Raw genomic sequence first — 19,768 nt, forward strand, 5'->3', positions numbered from 1 at the left:
GCTCGGGGTCATCCATTTATTGTGGCTCACTGTCGGGCAGCCCTTCACCTCCTGCTGATTGTTTAGAACAATTTCTAGGCTCTTAAAAGGATTGTCTCATGTGATTAGTGTATAGAAGAGTTCAGCTGTGTGTGTGTGTATGAGCTTTTTTTTTTTTTTTGCTTCTTTTTTTTCCCTGCGAGTTCAATCTGTCTGTTTAGGTTTATATTAAAGTTACACTTCAGAAAAAATAGACTCAGGATTAATGAAAAAAAAAAATCTTAAACAAGATCGTTTCAACTACAGGAATTGTAAATAAAACAAAAACAAAACAAAAAACTTTACCACCAGTGTCCCCAGCTTCTGAACCTTTTATTGAGCCCGTCTCTGCTCGTTGCTGAAGCTGAGCGTGTGCAGCTCGGCCTCTGCATGCACACTTCGCAATATTTCTGAAAAAAGGAACTTCAAAAGGTCAGCCAGTTGTTGCTTTGAATTTGAACTTTGAGACAATGGAAATGCTTAGAAAGGCCAGAACTTTTTCTTTACAAACTCAGTACATTGACCAGACAGTTTTAGAAGGAGGATGTGAGGTAAAACTGTTCTTAGAATGAAGAGAGAGAGAGAGAGACATTTCTACCATGTTTTTTGGAAATAAAATGTCTTTATTTAGTAATAAATGTCAGTAAAGCGTCGGCTGCCTTTTGTTCTTAACCAAAGATTGGTATTCAGTGGAAACTGTGAACGAAGGGGATCGACATGCTTTTGGTTTTTTGCTCTTATCTTAGGCTTTATTTTCATGTTATTTGTGTTTTTCCCTGTAAATTAATTTAGATTATTCAATGAACAACTTGAACTTCAATCTGCTCAAATATTCTGTTACTTATATCAGTCAGCAACAAGCAGCTGAACATGAACATTATTAAAGCCAAGCCATGAACTTCAGTCTTGAGAGGACGGTGGAACCCCCCCCCCCCCACCCCCGACTCGTTTTATCTGCCTGAGAAGTGTCTGTATTTAAAAGAAAAAAAAAAAAAAGAAAAAACAATCTACTGTAATAGTTCAGGATGTTTGTCAATATGTTCACACTCTCTGTGTCTCTCTGCAGCGGTCGTCTGTTGGTCGGGACCTTCGTCGCTCTCTTCTTCAACCTGCTGACTCTGCTGTCTGTCAGGAACAAACCCTTTGCTTACGTCTCTGAAGGTACAGCCACATGTTTCTTCTCCTTCCAGTTCCATCCACTCTGTGTGTTACATAGCGGGAGGCTGGATTTACTTATTTTAGTTTCTTCTGGGTTTTCTCCCCATGTCAGTTGTGCTTTAGTAATCCTTTGTGTCATTGGGGAGTTGGGGACAATTTGGCTTTTGTTATATTTTTCAGGGATTACTGTTTTATGGGTACATGAATTACAATAAGCAGCAGGAGGATCAGAGGTTAGTCCCTTCTTCTGTAACTGCACAAATCAGTAAGTTATGAAACCAAACACAGTTTGACTTCATGAAAGAAGAAAGTGTTTCAGATTATTTTCCACTGATTATTTATGGGCGTTAAAGAAAAGAGGAGCAGAGTGAACATCTGCCCCCATATCTGAAGTTGATTTAAAGAAAGGAGTCATGAATAATCAACTGCTCACAGTTTTGGATTTATAGTTCCTCCTACAAAAGGGTTAACAGGTTTGCAAAACGTGATCATCACAGTTTCCCAGAGCTAAACGGGACTGCACGGATGTCCGAAGCCTCATACAGCGAAAGAACAAATACTTTGTCATACAAAAAACAAAACAAACAAAGAAAAAGTACATAATGTTCGGACTCTCCAAAGCTGCCTCCAGTCCTCACACAGAATGTGTCCAAACGATGGACATTTCTTCAATGTCGCCCCCCCCCCCCAGCTCTTATTTCGTAAACCTCCCCTCTCCTCTTTTAAACTTCCTTTTTTTCTGTTATTTTTTTGTTTCTCTCCTCCTTTCCTTTCCTTTCCTATCCTCTCTTCCTCCTCCTCTTCCCTCCTTTTCTCTCCTCTCCCCTCCTCTCCTCTGAGTCACTATCAGTATGAGCAGTCTGCTGATGAATGAGGTCAGTGTGTGTCTGTGTTGGTGTGCACATCTGTGTGTGTGTGTGTGTGTGTGTGTGTATGTATGTGTGCGTCAGCTGTCTGCTGTTGTGTTTAGAGCAGTCTCAACATCACTTAACATCTGACATTTTGGAATGGGAGGGGGATAAAACTACACACACAAACACACAGAGGCACTTTACTTTGCCAAAACACACAATATATCACACTTGCTACACACATGCACACGCACACACACACACACACACACACAGAGTCTGACAGAGCAAGACTAAAAGTGCATTACGCAACAGTGTTCCAGACAGTGGTAATGTACTGTGCTAGAGGGCCAGGCAGGCTGAGACACACACACACACACACACACACACACACACACACACACACACACACACACACACACACACACACACACACACACACACACACACACACACACACACACACACACACACACACACACACACACACACACACACACACACACACACAGACAATCATTCTCAGAAACACACACAGATCATAAATAAGTCACTCTATTAAAATGTTTGTTTATACTGACTCACCTCCAAACAAAACAAACAAAACCCGCCCCACCCCAACCTTACACACACACACACACACACACACACACACACACACACACACACACACACACACACCTACACACACACACACACACTTTCAGGTCTGAGCAGGATGGAATTTGAAGGGCCTTTGACCCGGTGCTCAGCCTTCAGGCCTCACAGTGTCGTCAAACATTAAAGGTTGGACAGCACGTTAGAGAAAGAGCAGAGGGCGATACACACACACACACACACACACACACACGCACACACACACACACACACACACACACACACACACACACACACACTCACCCACTCTCCACTCATGAAGTATTTCTATCCCAAATCGGGGTTTGAGAGCATGACTGCTCCCTGCTAGTCTCTGTATAAACAGTTTAATGCTGCAGTGTGAGTGAAACAGTTTGATGTAAAAACTGCAGCCATGCACATGATGCTTAAATCCATAGGACAGATCTGAGCAAGTCAGCTGTGTAAGTAAAACATCTGTGTGTCTCAATGTTTCACAGAGCTTTGAACAAGAACAATATTTTTGTTCTCGTCTCCGTCTTAAAACGTAAAGCTCTCTGCTCCGTTCCTCAGCTCATGTTAGACTACCCGCACTCCGCAGAGGTTTGTTTCTTTTGACACAGCAGCAAAGACAATAAAAAAAGTGATTGTCCACTTGAACAGAAACGCCATTTTAGTCTTTATTATAAGAAGTAATCTGAAACAAAGTCGGAGCAGCTAGATGACTAAAAGTGATCGTAAGAAAATGAATCCTACTGGACAAGAAAATGCCAATGCTTTAAATATCACCTTTTCGTTTGCGTCTTTTGCCGTTTTCACACATGGACTCCTGAAAATATCTTGATTATTTCAGGAGGTAGTGCACATGTGTTACACTCTACGCACCGTGCAGTCACAGTATATAAAAGCCACTCCCCCTCCCATTGGCTTGATGGCAATTCTACAGATAATCTCCTGTTAACAATACGAGGGGTCTGGCAGGAGAAACACAAAATATCAGGAGTTAGCACGTTTTCTGCAAGTGTGAACGCCCTATAGTGTGTGCATCTTTGACTTCTGTATGGTTGGTGAGGATCAACATTTTATTTGACTCTTTTCTGACGTTATATTGGCCTATAAGTTTTATATTTCAAGACATGTTGCTTATCCCCCCTCTAGCCTTCTTCACAGATGCTATCATAAACACCAAACAATGCTAAAGCTCCAATGAGGAATTTTTAACTGGTGAAATAGAACGTGATGTTTTCTTTGATCTACAGATAAAATCAACACTATCAGCAACAAGGTGAACAGTTTCGATATTGCACTTGTTATGCCCTACAACGACTGCCACAGGGTAGGTGTCAGATGGAATGATTTATAGTTAACTTTAAAAATGAACAAAAAAAACAACATTTTTTAACTCTTATTTATTTAATCTTTATTTAACCAGGTAATTAACCCATTGAGATCAAGATCTCTTTGACCTGGCCAAGAGGGCAGCAGCACATGTCATAACCAAAAGTTCCTGGCAGGAGCTTTAACACAGCTCATGGAGGAATCTGAAGGGCTCACTCTGATTGGCTAAAATGTTCATATGCTGAGGGTGAAAACATGGTGCCCATATTTCAGACTGTTGTTTTCAGATTTCCTGATTTTAAGGCAGTCCTTACTTGAATGTTTTATTGTGCCTACTTGTCTGATAATGCAGCCCTTCACCAAAGTTGTGTTATTTCAAAGCTGAGTTTGTAAAGTCACTTCCTGTCATGTCAACCCTAAGTGCAAAGAATCTGTAGAAAAGGAGGGAGGGGACTGAGGGTCCTCTCAACTGGTGAGTCACTGAATTTAGGCGGCAGCGTTAGTTGCAGAGTTCATGCTTCAATTTAAGGACACAATTGTGAGACCGTGTCAGTTTTGATATGGCAAATTCAGAATGACAGAAAGAGAAAGAGTGACGTGCGAATAAAAGACAGATGACCAAATAAATATGTAAGGGCAAATGTGAAGGTAGTGAAGACATTCACTGCATTTTCAAGGACTGGCACTAAAGCCAAACACCTTTTGTTTCATGTGAAATCCAGTAAACAGAACTGAAATATCTAAAAGACTATGTTCAATATGTGAAGGGTAAGGAGCTGCGTTTTTGTTTTGTGAAAGGTTTCACATTAAGATATCTCTCTCTCCCCCCCAGCCGCCAGCAGCAGTTGGCTTCAGGAACATGTGGCAGATCTAAGTCGAAGGTAAGAAATGTCTGAATCTCTTTCTTTTTTTGATTTGCTCATTTCTTTCTCTGATATCTTCTCTCTCTGTTTAAGTTCTCTCTCTCTCTCTCTGTGTGTGTGTGTGTGTGTGTGTGTGTGTGTGTGTGTGTGTGTGTGTGTGTGTGTGCGTGCGTACATGGCCTTCCTCTGTGGTCAAAGGTTTCTGTCAGTCAATGTGGTGGGCATGATGTCATAGAGTCAGGGTGTCAGTGGGCCGGTACCTTAGTTCTCCTGCAGGCTAAAAGCTGAGCTCGCTCTGCTCATCCTGTTCAGGCTCTTAGAGAGCCCAGCTGTCGTCGGGTGAGAAGCCAGTACACCCTGAACTGGGTGCCAGTCAATCTCAGGGTAGACATACAGGGACAAACGTGGAATGATCCTTGTTTCATAATCTGGTGTTCGACTGTAAGATTGGCAGTCCAATGAGGCTCTTTGAATGAATGATCGACCTCTGAAGTATTACAACAAAAGATTTTTTTAACAAGTTACACTGGAAAAAAATGCGTCACATATTTTATTGTAAACGTTTAGCTGAAGGTATAAAGAGCATACTTTATTTACCTCTTCAGGGATTGACTGTTATATTTGATTATCTTACCTGAATATATCTTCAATGAAACCTTACATTCACGTCTTAAATGTTGTTGATCTCTTTTCTGTGCCCACAATTTCTCCCAGTGTCTTGTGTCTTGCTCCCTTGCAAATGTGAGACTCCGGTGCTTTTCTTTATGCAGGGAGCTGAAACCTGATATGTGTGGTGGACAGCAAGGTGACACTTTGTACAAGAGTTGAATAACGCTGAATTTCTGCTAAATTGTTCCCTACAGAACTGCAATTCTTCACCGGACTAGTATTCCATGCCAGTCAGGGAAAACATGAAGTAAACAGGTTTTTACCTTTCATACAGTTTCAGTTTGCGAGCTACACCTTTCAAAACTACCATAAGACATTGTTAAAATAGTGTAAAGAAGTTACATCGGCAGGGATGATAAAAATGAAAATACGTCTCCAGTTTTCAAAACCTGCTCGGATTTGTCTGACACAGACTTTCAGGAGGGAACACAAAACTGTGTTCTGTACTATTTATAACTCAAGAAAATCTTCTCCACGCAGTACACCGACCAAGTAATACAAGGCACATCACCTGGAACTTTCTCTGACTCCTTAGTTAGTGTTGCAGTAATTTATTGTGTCTGCAAAAATCCTATTTCAAAAACTTACAATCCAGTCAGCTATTTTCGTTGGTTCCTAATGCTGTATTTTTCCCTCAACAACCATGGGACTATAAGCTTACAGTATCTTCCCTCAGTGAGCTGATATGAGAACGCAGCAGGATGTTATCAGGAGAACAAGCGAGTAGGAGTGGATGGTGACGTTTATTCCCTGCAGTCGATGCACAACTTTAGACTGTTATGCAAACTACCGGCATGATGTCTGTGCATAAAGTTAAAGAGCTGTTCATCAGTGTGTCGGGGATAGTCCTCCACTGTGTGAGGTGTGTATGTGAGGAGCCAGGTCAGGAGGTTCTCGGGAGCAGTCCTCCCGAAATGATCTCGATATTTTCAGGAGTTCACATGTGACACTGAGCAGAGCAGACTGATGCAGAGTGTCAACTGTTGTGATGAATATTACATCCAATAGTGGGTTCCCACATCTGAATTGAAAAGAACACACACACACACACACACTCGCATCAGCAGTGCAGGTTACTCAGGCCGACAGCCTGGAGAGTTCTGCAGCAAGAACTGAGTCGTGATTGGATAAGGAAGCAGAACAGAACAGGACGTCCCAGCCTAGTTTCCATCGTCTGTGCGTGCGTGTGTGTGTGTGTGTGTGTGTGTGTGTGCGTGTGTGTGCGTGTGTGTGCGTGTGTGTGTGTGTGCGTGCGTGCGTGAGTCTGTGTGTGTTTGTGTTTGCTTGTAATGTGTCTGTTTTTGTGCACCTCTGACTGTGTGGTAAGAGCGTGTCCCTGTTTAACCCCAGCAGGGTCTGAGGGCCAACTGGGTTATGTAAAGCCTGCTGCTCTGTCGGCCACACCAACCAAACGCCTGAAACCTGTGTGTGTATGTGTGAAAGTTCGCAGAGTCGAGAAAGAAAGGACAAATGTTTAGTGTGTGAAGACAAGAAGTTTGGCTCATGAGGAATTTCGTCAAATGCAAATTCTGCTTGTGTCACATTAGTTTAACCTAAAAGACTCCTGTCTTATTTTTATGTAAGTGTAGTTCATTTAAGTTCACTTTTTAATCCTATTTATTAGATTATGACCTCCATCATAGATTTAATACAACAGAAATGAATGTTAACTTCCAATGAAACACAGTTTTATTTTTCACATGTGATGTCTGATGAGGAATAAATCTCATTATTGATGATGTAAATAAATGCAACGAGGCATGACATTCAGAAGATTTCCTCACTGTGTTCGACCTCACAAAAACCCGCCCTCACATTCACGAAGAAAAACACCCAACAAGTGGAAAGGAAACTTAAACGTGCTGTTTAGTGGTCTGCTGCGTCTCTCGACACAAACCAACCCAAAGTAGCTCCGGCTGCTTTGTCGACAGTGTATAAATGTTTGCTGTCTTGGGGAAAGGGAACTATATTTTACAAAATGAACATCATGAGACCGTCTCGGTGTCACCCAGTGGTTTCTAAAGAGGAGTTTTGAAACTCAGTGAAAACCACATTGGAAATGCTATGCTTTCAATAAGCCTGTAAAGAAACAAAGTGGTGGAGTTAAGGTGGTCCTCAAGCCTCCTTTAAAACGGCATGACGCACCCACAGGTCAGTCGGACACACCCAACTTTATGCACGTTACTGCATATCTCTCAGCCTTTGTAAGATCTATATACAAGAAGTATACCCCCCCCCATTAGTTTTTCATCGATAATGAAGACATTAAAAGTGTCTTTGAATCAAACTGTAACCCTGTCCATGTCTGCTGTGACATTTTAATGTTTAAAAAGGATCCATCTGCTTTTACAGCCAACTTCAATTTGTAGTAGCAGGATTATAACAGTGATGCTGAACTTTCTTACGTCCTGTCAAATGGGCTTGGTTATGTAAACGTCTCTTTTTTCCTTTTTTTTTGCATTTGCATTTGCGTCAATGAAGTTTATGTCCTGAATGGTTGATTAGGTGCGTCCCTCAGAGCTCTGATAAACTCCCCCATGGCGCAGTCTTTAGGGGCGCGAGTCCACTGTGGAGGTAAAACGGAAACAAAGTGTGACGCAGAACTTGTCACCAAAGCAAAATGTGTCATTTAAAGTTTCAACAGCAATATCTACAAAAAAAAAAAAAATCTGAATCAAATACTCCTATGGACAAGGTTCAAACCTGACAAAAAAAAAAAAAGATTTTGTGGATATTTTCTAGCAACCATTTTGTTGTCTTTAATCCGTCGCTCTCTGTCTGCAGCATGTTTGGATTAACACACACAAACACACATTAGGTCACATGTCAAATTATATCAATGCATCAAGAGGGATTATGGAATCACTGCGATTGTCAATCTCATCGCCAACTCTCCCTTCTTCTTTCCCCTTTGTCCCTGTTCCTCTCTCTACATTCCTTGCCTTCCGTCTTTTGGCCCTTCAGTTGTCTTTGCTCCTCTTGCCTGTTACACACATTATTCTGCTGCACAATCCGAGCTGGCAGTTCACTCCCATGTTTGTGTTAATAATGTAATGGGTTCACAATGAGTTCACCGGGTTCAGTAAGATGCTTTGGCTGCAGTAACTGACCCAAAATTAATCTGTCATTTTTTAAGGTGTGTTTTTTAATTGCAGTTAAAATGGCTTAATGTAATCTCCTTTCTTTCCACCATTTATTAAATAGCACTGGGTTTTAGATAGATTAAATACTCAAAGTTAAATGGCTATAAACGTTGTACATAAAGCACCATTTATGCATGAAGAGTGGCCAGAAGAGAGAATGCATACAGTACATACACTTTCAGGATTTTCTGAACATGAGCTGCTGTGTTTTCAAATCATCTGAAAAATGTGCCCGTGTGTTTCTTAGACGTGCTTGTGAAAGTTTCGAAGCACTTTCTGACTCTGACTTCTCAGAGTTCTCCTCAGATTTTAAAACCGAGCCGAATGATAATGGAATCAGTCTTCATCTGCTCTCTCCCCCCCCTGCTAAGTTGTGTTTGACATCAACATGTTTAAAACCATGTGACTGTTTTGTTATTTAACTTTCATCCGATGACAGACACCTTGAGTCACTCTGCCGCTGCGCTCCTCCTCATGTTTGTGACGGCGTTTGATGCTATAGGCGACAGCAGACTCAGAGCGTCGGCCTTTTGACGTATTGGAAATTCAACCTGACACGCAGCGCAGGAACGATCCGCCTGGATGTGCATTCATTGACCTATTCATCTGTTTCAGGAAGACCGGGACAAGATGTTAACGGAGAGAGTGATTGGATGATAATGTGTTTGTGGGAATCACCTGAATGTTTGAGGAAGGATATCAGACGCAGCAGGCAGCTACACTTAGCCTTTAAGTGCTAAGTCGTGTTAGCTGTGTCATTTATTTATGCAAGAAGGGACATTCAAAATACCACATTTTGAGTGACTTTAATTGGCTCTTCAATTTTTGATTGTGTATCCTCTTTTTTCAGATGTCTTCCACTTGGTTGTCAATAAGAATATAAAACATCAATCAAGAGGAAGCATCACAACATTGCTTTCTTTGTTTTGGCTGTTTACCTTGTTGAAGTCAATCACGGTGTTCAGAAAAAAAGTACATGTGTAAAAGATATTGCAAAATATCTTTCAGTTTTAAAACAAGATGTCTTTTCTACTCAGGTGAGGAGTTAGGTCATCATTTCCAAACTTCATCCCCACCATGAGAGCGCCTTCCAAACACACTGGGAAATGGTTCTCTCACCCAAAACAGTGGCGCCAATAACTAGTGCATAAATCAAAGTTTTCCTCCTGCATGTTTGGCCTGTTGAAGCAATAGAAAGCGCATTACTCCGCTACATGACAGCAGCTCGTATCGACAAGGCCAGCTGCTTTGAATTCTTTCTAAAATAAGTAACATGACAGGAGCGTGAGGGAATAAAAAATGAGCCTGTTTGTAACACGCTTCTTACGATGCCCTCTTGGGATCATTGGGTGTATGATCTGATCGTGGTCACAGTGATGGATTCAGGGAACTGGATGGTTGGACCGTCAGAATATGCCAGGCTCGGCTCGTTGTGAGGTGTTGGGGCCTTTGTGCTGTATGCTGTGTCTGAACTGTGGTTAGGCTGAGATGATGATCTCTACTACTGCCTGCAGACGTCCTGGCTGACCTTCTACTGTTGACATGTGGACGTCAGGGGCTGGTTCCATGGAAGAACTGCGTGCTGTTAGATCCAGCTCTTTAAATTGCCTGGGAGGACAGACTTGTAGCAGCCAGGTGGTTCTCCAGCTCGTGCCCTGTGACTCGATGGATTCAGTGTCCTGTTAAGATCAAGTCAGCTAAAAAAGAAAAAAAAAGGGTTGTGTGCTTGTGATTGCTTCCTAGTTTCTGCCAGCATGTAAACAAAGGTTATAGAATTAAAAGGTCAGCAATATGTCAAAGTGATGATACAATCCAGCACTGATATGATTTCAGCCTTCATTTGATCAGTTTCTCCTGTTTCTGGCACGTCTATATGAATAGAAATGCAACTTATTTATGTCTTATTTATGAAATAATATGCAATATAAAGAATATTGATCTACAAAATAATCAAATATACCAAGTGTAAATCTATTGTGGACTGATTACTTAAAAAGTGAGAAAAGTCCCTGAGGATTTTCTCTGCCATCAGATTTTTGTTCACATGGCCGTGAAGTTGCTTTTTTTTCCAGCCAAATAGTAAACCTTTTCAAGATTTGCACGGTCTTTAAATGACTGATAAATTCAGAAACATTGCATCAACTCCTTCCTGCTCAGCTCTTTGGCTTCATCCAACGCCTGGTTTATTGAGTTATGAAGAGAGGATTCTTGACCCTTTAATCAACGTATCAGTGAGCTGGATTAATCTATTTAAGCAAAATAATAACTTGACAGGCTTCATTCCTTTTCAGTAAATGGAAGAGGAGTTATTGACGCGTGTCCTCACAGGGACTTTGATTCATTAAACCAACGGCATTATTCCCGCCGATTAAATCTGCTCCTCAGACATCCACATAACACAGCTGTTATTTAAACCTCCAACGTCACATGATTCTCTCTCATGACACCATCAAAGTCTTTATGTGTCACATCATTCTGCAGCATGTGCAGCTGTCAGACCACATTAAACCTTTTCATATACATCACTTCCTGCTGTAGTGCCTTTGAGCAAGACTTTGTACACCACCCCGACCTTTGTTGACAAGTTAAGTGAACAAAGAAGTCCTGATAGACAAAAATGCTTGAGAGAGGTAACACTGAGATGAACTCAAAGCCAAAATGTAGTTGAGGTTAATTCAGAGATTTTAAAATAAGAAAGATATTTCAAGTATTCGTCACCACCTGTTACCAATATTGATTGATGAGCCAAGGTTGTCATAAAAATGTCAAAACAAAGTGACTTACAAAATCACTTTTTTTACAACTCACCATTGCAGCTCTTTGTTTTGTTGTTTGGTCACTTGTTTAAAAAAAAAAAAAAAAAAAGGTCCGCTGGAAACTCGCAGTTCAACAAGTTTTTTCTGTTTAAAAAAAAAGTTGCGTCCGGCCTGTGGTTGACCTTCCCCCATGTCTCCCCCCACCCACCCTCCGACCCTATCCACTATCCTCTCTAGAATAAGGGCGAAAAAGCCCGAACATAAAACTAAAAATAAAAAAATCACTGAATAGTTTTCTGGAATGAATGACATTTAACAACACAGAGTTGCACAGTCAAATGTCATTTTGTATTTATTCTTATATTTCATATTTCTGCATCTTCGTATCTTAAATTCAGCATCTGTGACACAGTGATTTTCCTTCCTCTTCTGCTGAAATCTTGTGTGCTTAGAAATCTTCTCCAGGCAATATGAAGAAACCTTTCACACTTTGAAAGTGGAATAGACATTTTTACTGCACAGGCACTGATAATGCCATGTGATAGGCCGATTAGATATTTGCAATAAAAAGCAGTTAAACAGCTGTACCTAATCATTTCTGAGGAAACTTTAAATCCAGCCTTCATCACTGTTTCTGATCGAAGCTGCAGTTTGAAGAAAATGATAGGTTGCTGCCAAAGACCAACATAACATAAAACAAAACAAGAATGATCCAATCAACTCCGGTTCAAGTCCACTAAAGTCAATTAAGGCGGTGTGATCGGGTTAAAGGCCTAATCCCAAAGACAAACATAAACACAGAGAAGCTTGCTGTAGAGAGGATGAGGAGGAAAAAGACCCAGAGTCTACAGGGAACAGATGGAGAAACTGGTTTGGTCAGATAAATATAAATCAACCTCTATTTTTTTTTGTTATTGAAGTTCTGGGGTCAGCCGCCTTTCAGTATTCTTGAAAACTGTTTTTTTTTTTTTTCCCCCAAAAGTCCTTAAATGGATTTACTGTACCAAGATAGAACATAGAATGGTGATAAACAAACTTGATCCAAAACAAGACAAACACATAAACATCACAGATCCTCAAAATCTATTAAAATCCCGAATGTATACTAAAGATCAACTTAGTTTCTACTTAACTGCGTAAATTAATTTAACAGAAATCCCTTGAGCTAGTAGTTACACACTAGTACATGTGTTTATTGTTTTTAAGATGTAAAAAGCGCCATGATGACAGAAAGGCTGATACACTGGACCAAAGGAGTCCATGAAATGTAGTTTTGTTACATTGTTTACCTGATCTATCTTGATTTACCTGATTTATCTTTCTTTACTGACACAGGCCAACATTAATCCCTTGCAAGTTCTGTATTTTATCACACCCATAAACCCCTCTGTTCCAGCCCAGCTCAGAACAGCCCGTTTCTGTGTCTGTAGCTTTAAATGGCCCTCTGAAAGGGCTTCATTGGCTTGAGCTTTCTCACACTATGTTCAGTTGTTTATAGTGAGGTGACAGACTCAGAAGGCAAAACAAACACCTTGCTGTGGGAGTGTCATCCACCTGGGGGCGGGTTCACTGCCCTTTGTGATGTCATGAAGGGAAAACTACAAACCTTGCTGAAAAGCACACATTTTCGGAAAAGTGGAGCAAGCAAAATACGGAGAGGACGGACTTTTCTTATAATTGGGTGGTTTGTAAACAAGTTAGGGAAAGGTATATTAGTGTTAGAAAAAAACATTGATGTGTATGTTTCATGATGTTGCTCTTGATGTGTTTCGGTTAAAAATGTGAATGTATATAAAAACCTCAATTTTTCAGATTTGTCCTTATCAGAAATATCTCTTGAGTATATTATTTCTTACACTTCTGTTGCATTTCCTATATTTCTTTATTGGAAATGTTTGGAGTTCACTAATTCTGTTTTTCTTTGTGTGTTTGTGCAGTTTGTGTGGCATCATTCCAGGCCTGAGCAGTGTGCTGCTTCCTCGTATGAATCCATTTGTCCTGATCAACATGGCAGGAGCTATTTCCCTCTGCATCACCTACATGCTCATAGAAATCAAGTAAGAATATATCTCCCAATGAATACAGCTGGAAAAAAAGAAAACAGCGCCCATTACTGTGAATCCTTACTATGAAACCAAACGTTGTTCTCTGGTTTGTGTGTCCCCATGCTCGACGTCCCAGTGGGGGAAAGAACATGCAGAGATGGGAAAGAAAATGAGACTTTTTAATTGGTTGCAAAAGTGTAGTGTGTTGTTCCCTGAACATTTAGAGTGATCTTTATAGAATATTTAAAATAAAAAAGGGGGGGGGGGGGGGGCGAGGTCTCACCAAGGGTTCATTTTGTGTAACATTGAAATGTTTAAAACGAGCACAGATTTTGGAAAACAACAAAATATGTCAGCTTTACACCTTTACAACCAAATTCAACATCAAACTCAAAACTTTCAGAAGAGCTCAGAAATGGAGCTTCAAACATTTCCTTAAAGATAGAATGAAATACTCTAACTCTATATTTTATTACCTGGAACGCCATCACCACTTACCCGGACCTCAAAATGAAAACGTAGGGGTGTTTCTTTGAATCAGGCTTATATACAGCTGCACATAGGAACACAAATGTTTCTTCACTTGATTTGAAGATGTTATAACATTTAGCCTCCTTATTAAAAGTTCCATGTCTAATTGAGCCAATTGTAAACAAGGCAGCTAACATACGATCTTACACTGTTTCTGCAGTACTCATGTTTCTTTTATTTCTTGAATGTTTTTCTTATTTAGACGTTCCTCATATCCTTTGCTGTGTGTGTTCTCTTAGTAACTATAATGCAGTGGACACGGCGTCGGCAGTCGCCATCGCTCTGATGACCTTTGGCACCATGTATCCCATGAGCGTCTACAGCGGCAAAGTGCTGTTACAGGTATGACCCTGCATGTCTTGTATTCATAGACCAACACTGACCCATTCAATGCTGGGTCATTTTAATAACTGCCTCACATCTTTTTTTTTTTGCAGACGACGCCGTCGCACATCATTGGCCAGCTGGACAAACTGCTCAGAGAGGTGAGGCTCAGTGCAACTCAGCCGAACTGTGTTTCTGAACGTCTTACTGTTGCTGTCTGCAAGACAAATCACCCCACAGAGACATTAAATATTTATTGATATACATCTGTAACAACAATTAACGTTATTTTAAGGATTTTCATTGTAAATCCCTTACCGTGAGGAAAGTGTCAAATCCATCAAACACCAGCTAATATTACCAAAAGTTCAGACTGAAAAATGACCTTTAGTGTGATTGTTACATTTTCAGCCTCTCAGCTTCACACTGAAAAATCTATCCGAAAGTTAGGAAGAAATACAGGAAGTATAAAAGGTGTTAATGTCTGTATAATCAACCAGTATGTGAAGTTAATAACATGTCCATTGCCATTGGTTGATTGTTCCTCTTTGTGACCAATCAGGTGTCAACGCTGGAAGGAGTTCTGGAGGTTCGCAACGAGCACTTCTGGACTGTTGGCTTCGGATCGCTGGTATGTTTTTCCGCCACGGATGCAATGAAGCATCTTTTTCAGCTCATATTTGTGACATCGTAAAGCCGGATTCAAACAAACAGTGAACTGTAAACATGAAGGTGAAAACAGGAGTTTCTTATTGCCCCAACACATCACTTCAAATATAACATATAAAGCTCATAGAACTGACACACAGTGCAGCTGAGGCATCCCAGTCTAACGAGGTTTAGCGTCATTGGACGTGACCTCGGTCCCAGTCTGACTCATTTTTCCAAACTTCCTTTTCACCCTTTGCTCTTTTATTATCCTCTCTCTCTCTCATCTCTCCTGCCTCCCTGTTTGTTTGTTTGTTTCGCTTGTCTCCGTGTTTGTCTCTCGATCCCCTCTCCGTCTCGTTGATCCTTCTCTGTCATTCGTCGGTTCGGAGTGATGATCAGCAGTGGATTTGTTCACTCAGACAGAAAGAAGGAACAAGTCATTCATGCGGACATGTCCTCGCTGTCTCTCTCCTCCCCCTCTTTCTCCAGATATTGGAGGGAAACACTGGTGATTTCTGTGTTATGTTGTCATCATGTATGTTTTATGTTGTAGTCGCGGCGATTAACAAGGAGCTGGCTCTCAAGGCAACTGACAGTCATCGAAACAAACACAAAAACATGAAACGCATCTACTAACAGCACACACAGCTTTTGCAGATACACACTCAGCCAAATAAATGATTAATCAGAGCTTACTTAACTTAGCTGCTCTTTACCCCAAATTGTATTGTCGCTGTTACTCCATCCATTCATCGTTTTCTTCAGCTTCTCCGAAGTAGGGTCGCGTTGTCAGCAGTCGAAGTACGTCAACCAGGCTACACTCCCCCCAGCAAGGTTTTCCAGCTCCTCCTGGAGGACTTTGAGGCGTCCTACTCCCATTTGGTTGTACCTGGAAAACCTCCAAAGAGATCAGTAACCAGGAGGCATCCTAACCAGGTGCCTTACTCACCTCAACTGGCTTCTTTCTGAGCGTCGCACCCAAACTCTAAGGCTGAGCCCGGCCACCCTTTAGAGCACAGGTGTCAAACTCCAGTCCTCGAGGGCCAGCTTCCTCAGACTTTTAGATGCCTTTTATACACCTGCTTTAAACCAATGTGTTGTCATCAAGCTCTGCAGAAGCCTGATAACGCGTCACTCATTGGATTCAGCTGCGTCCGAGCAGGGAGACATCTAACAGCCCGAGGAAGCCGGCCCTCCAGGACTGGAGTTTGACACCCCTGCTTTAGAGGAAACATGATTCAAACTGGAAACCCTCCTCACCTCGGCTGGGCTTTGAGGTCCTCTCCATGACAATCAAAAACAGAATCTGTGACGAGGGCCGACACGCATGAGGAATGTGTCTGACTTTGTGCAGAGACACAGCTCCCCTTTGGTCATAGACAGACCTGATGGCTCAAAACAATGACCCCATGTTCCCCACAGTTACACCCCCCCCCGAGGGTTATGGTCATAGTTTCTCCAACTCAGGCTGGAGGACCAAACTGAACTGATGTGGACTGATTTGCAAGTCATTGGGGTTTGTTTTTTTTCATCGATAAAAGTAAGGATACAGAGCACTTAAACACAACCACATGGCGCTTTTTAACTGTAGTTGGGTTTCGTATTTGTCGGCGTGTGTTTTTGGCGTTTTAAAAAAAGATAATTGTCTTATTGACGTGTCATCTGAAGCTAATGAATCTCATTTTGTGTTCCTGTCCCGCCACTCTTCCATGCCATGCCTGTGTTAGTGTGTGCTACACCACTCGCTGCCTGCAGGAGGAGCAGCGTCCTCTATTTACCTCCTTGACGTTTTTTTTGTTATTTTTGTGTCTGTCAGCGATGCTGCTGCTCCTGTTGTTGTTTCCTCTGATGTTCCTGCAGTTACACAACTGTTGGTTGTTGGCCCACTGCTAACAGAGCAGCTGTCCAAACTGATTTGACCCCCTGACTGCACTTGTGCCCCAAGGGGGGAACTCTGAGTGAGTGAGTGTGTGAGTGTGTGTGTGTGTGTGTGTGTTCTCTGTCCTTTTAAGGTCTGAATGTTCCCATGAGGATGGGGGAAATTAGCCAACACTGACAAAATGTAGAGCTCAGTTTAGCGTTTTAAGGTCAGATTTTAAGAGTGAGAGAGGCTGATGGTGCTGAGATGAAGGTCATGGAGTCTTCAGGACGTTCAGTTCACCAGCTGTGTTTGTGGTTCCCGTTTCACAGAGACTGAGGAGGGCAGCATCATTACAGAACAGTCTGAGGTGATGCTGTGATTATGATGTTATTATTATATCTGTGTTTAGCCCAATCACAAGTGATACCCAGCTCTAGTAACAGTGAGTGTGTGTTAAGATCCAAATGCAGCCAATGCACTCACAAGCAACACTAAATATGCTTCCTGTTTCATTAAGCGAGCTGGGTTATTGCAGTTTCCTCGTCTTTCTGTTTCTTACCTCGCTTCTCCTCCCCTCTGATTGTTTCAGGCCGGCTCCGCTCACGTCCGTATTCGCCGGGATGCTAACGAGCAGCTCGTTCTAGCTCACGTCACCAACCGACTGCTGCCGCTCGTCTCCACGTTGACCGTCCAGATATTTAAGGATGACTGGACCAGACCGCTCCTCACAGGGGCTCTCTCATCCTCCTCTATGCCCCCTCCGGGTGCTGCTGAAGGCTACACCTCCACCTCTTCCTCCTCTATTCCTCCTCTGTTGTACTCCTCCGCTGGAGAGCTGGACCCACTGACCTCGACGCCTTCCAAACCCAGCAGCCCTCCTCCAGAGTTTGCCTTCAACACACCTGGGAGGAACATGCAGCCGTTGGTTCTCCCCACACCAGGGCAGCACACCCACAGGCCATATGGAGGCATGGGACTCGCCTATGGAGGGTACCCCTACGCAGGGATGCCGAGTCAGGGCATTGCTCGGCCTGGAGGGGGGCTTGGACTTGGCGTGCAGGGTCTAGGGGCGGGGTATGGACTGGGTGTGGGTGGGAGCCGGGTGCCTTCCTCTCAAAGTTACAGAACTGCCTATGGAGGGTCGACAGCGCCACTCGGGTTTGGAACCAGCAACCCTCTGGCTTCACAGTCACAGTACAGACAGAACAGACCCTGATTGTGCTGAGCTAAAACTCTGCCTCGGTACCTCCAAAAGACTTTTCATGATGGAGGTCAAGGTCTGTGAAACCGATGGGATTGTTTTCTTTTGCAGACAGGTCGGTCAATGCCGCAACCTACGGTTTCCAAATGCAACGGCGGGACGGTATCTTTAAAGAAAGATTCTGAGTTTGGTTTCAGATCTCGTCGAGTAATTCTCCCCTGACTGGTCAAGAGTGATGCTGGGTGTGGTGGGGTATTTATTTACTGAAACGTTTACCACACTACTAAAACTCAAATCTAAGCAGTGTGTTTTTCTCATTTCTAGTCCAAAATATCTCGATACACTTAAACACTACACTGCAAATGCAGCAGCAGATTTGACATTAGCAGTGTCTTAAAAGGAGATGTGCCAAATAATTTAGCGAGTACATCTCGTTTTATGACCCAAGTCAAATCTACTTTCAATATTAAAAACATTGAAGAGCAATGCGTTCCTTATATTGTGCTTTTTATATCTTGAATACGATTTGCATCTGGACTTATTAAGTGAATATGGATTAACTGTAATACGATATTTTTTACTAGAATAAAACAAAAGCACTTCTAAAGACCCCGTGTCCAACTCGCTTTCTTTTCCGGGGAAGGAAAGCGCTGTCCTGTCTCTATGACAACAGTCTGTTGGCAATGGCTGCTGTATCACCGACTGATACTTTTTCCTGCGTGTTTTATATTTGAGATGTTTTTTTGCCCCAGCATACAGAGCAAAGATCTGTAGGAGGCTAAAATAAGGCGGATATCATACATTTTGAAAACAGCACTGGTGACGTCAACAGCGTCTTTCAGAAAAGTTCAAAGATTTCCAGCTTGAGCGCTCGGAGCGGGACGCACAAAAACGACACAGCACTTGTTAAAAAGCTGCTGCACGCTGCGCTTTTCATCCAAGCGGCCGCTTTCTGTTGCCAACGCTCTCTACGCATTTACAACAAGTGAAAAAAGAACACAAGGTGGACACGGGGTCTAAGATTTGAGTTTTTATAGTGCAAGAGAGGAACTTCTGGTTGGATATGCTTTTTTTTTTTTTTTTATTATTATTTTTTATATATATATCAGGATCTCACAAAACCACCTCATTGTGGGACTAAACAATGTGTCCATACTAACTAACATTCCTTGTGGGTGAAAATAGAAGAAAAAAGCATTTCACAGAGACTTAAACTCAAAATAGTTTGACATTAAAAATGTTGGAAGTCCTTTATCACAATAACACGTCCTTTAAATATTTAAAACAACATATGGGACCAAAGGGAGTGAACAGATTGACAAGAGTTCATTATGATTTTAAAAATTCCACTTTAATATTCTGTTGTCACTTGAAAAGCATCAATTCATCTGCTTCAAAGTGTTGCCTTAAAGTGTCCTGAGTGTTTTTACAGTCACCTGTCATAAAGATATTGTTCCATACAAAAAACATGCGACTGATTCTCTCCTGCCCTTTGTTCTGCATTTCTCTTATATTTCCTTCAGATTCAAATTTGTTTTTGGAATAAAAGAAATCTTCTCTCCTTTTCTCTTTAATTGACCCATTTATCACACCTGAACATGTGAACATTACATTGTTTAATTCTGTGACAGTTTGCCCTTTGTATGCTGTATTTGTCCTTGATTTTGTGAGCGACTATATTCATTTTTACATTCAGGAATAGTTACATATTTGTTTGTTTGACTTTTGTTAGGGGACAAAAAGC

The 19,768-nt window shown here is 41.8% G+C and overlaps 1 protein-coding gene across 1 annotated transcript in view; it reads left to right on the plus strand.

Moving 5' to 3' along the window:
• Positions 1–19,585, plus strand: part of slc30a6 (solute carrier family 30 member 6) — a 50,944-nt gene extending 31,359 nt beyond the window's left edge. Inside the window, exons 9-15 of the mRNA XM_079362782.1 lie at positions 1,085–1,179; positions 4,813–4,861; positions 13,349–13,468; positions 14,227–14,329; positions 14,425–14,472; positions 14,874–14,942; positions 17,413–19,585. Coding sequence (XP_079218908.1) covers positions 1,085–1,179; positions 4,813–4,861; positions 13,349–13,468; positions 14,227–14,329; positions 14,425–14,472; positions 14,874–14,942; positions 17,413–18,039 — 1,111 coding nt within the window. The 3' untranslated portion in view covers positions 18,040–19,585. The remainder of the gene's footprint in view (positions 1–1,084; positions 1,180–4,812; positions 4,862–13,348; positions 13,469–14,226; positions 14,330–14,424; positions 14,473–14,873; positions 14,943–17,412) is intronic.
• The last annotated feature ends 183 nt before the right edge of the window (positions 19,586–19,768 follow it).

Source organism: Symphodus melops, assembly GCF_947650265.1.
Source record: "Symphodus melops genome assembly, chromosome: 15".
In the NCBI taxonomy this organism is placed as follows: domain Eukaryota; kingdom Metazoa; phylum Chordata; class Actinopteri; order Labriformes; family Labridae; genus Symphodus; species Symphodus melops.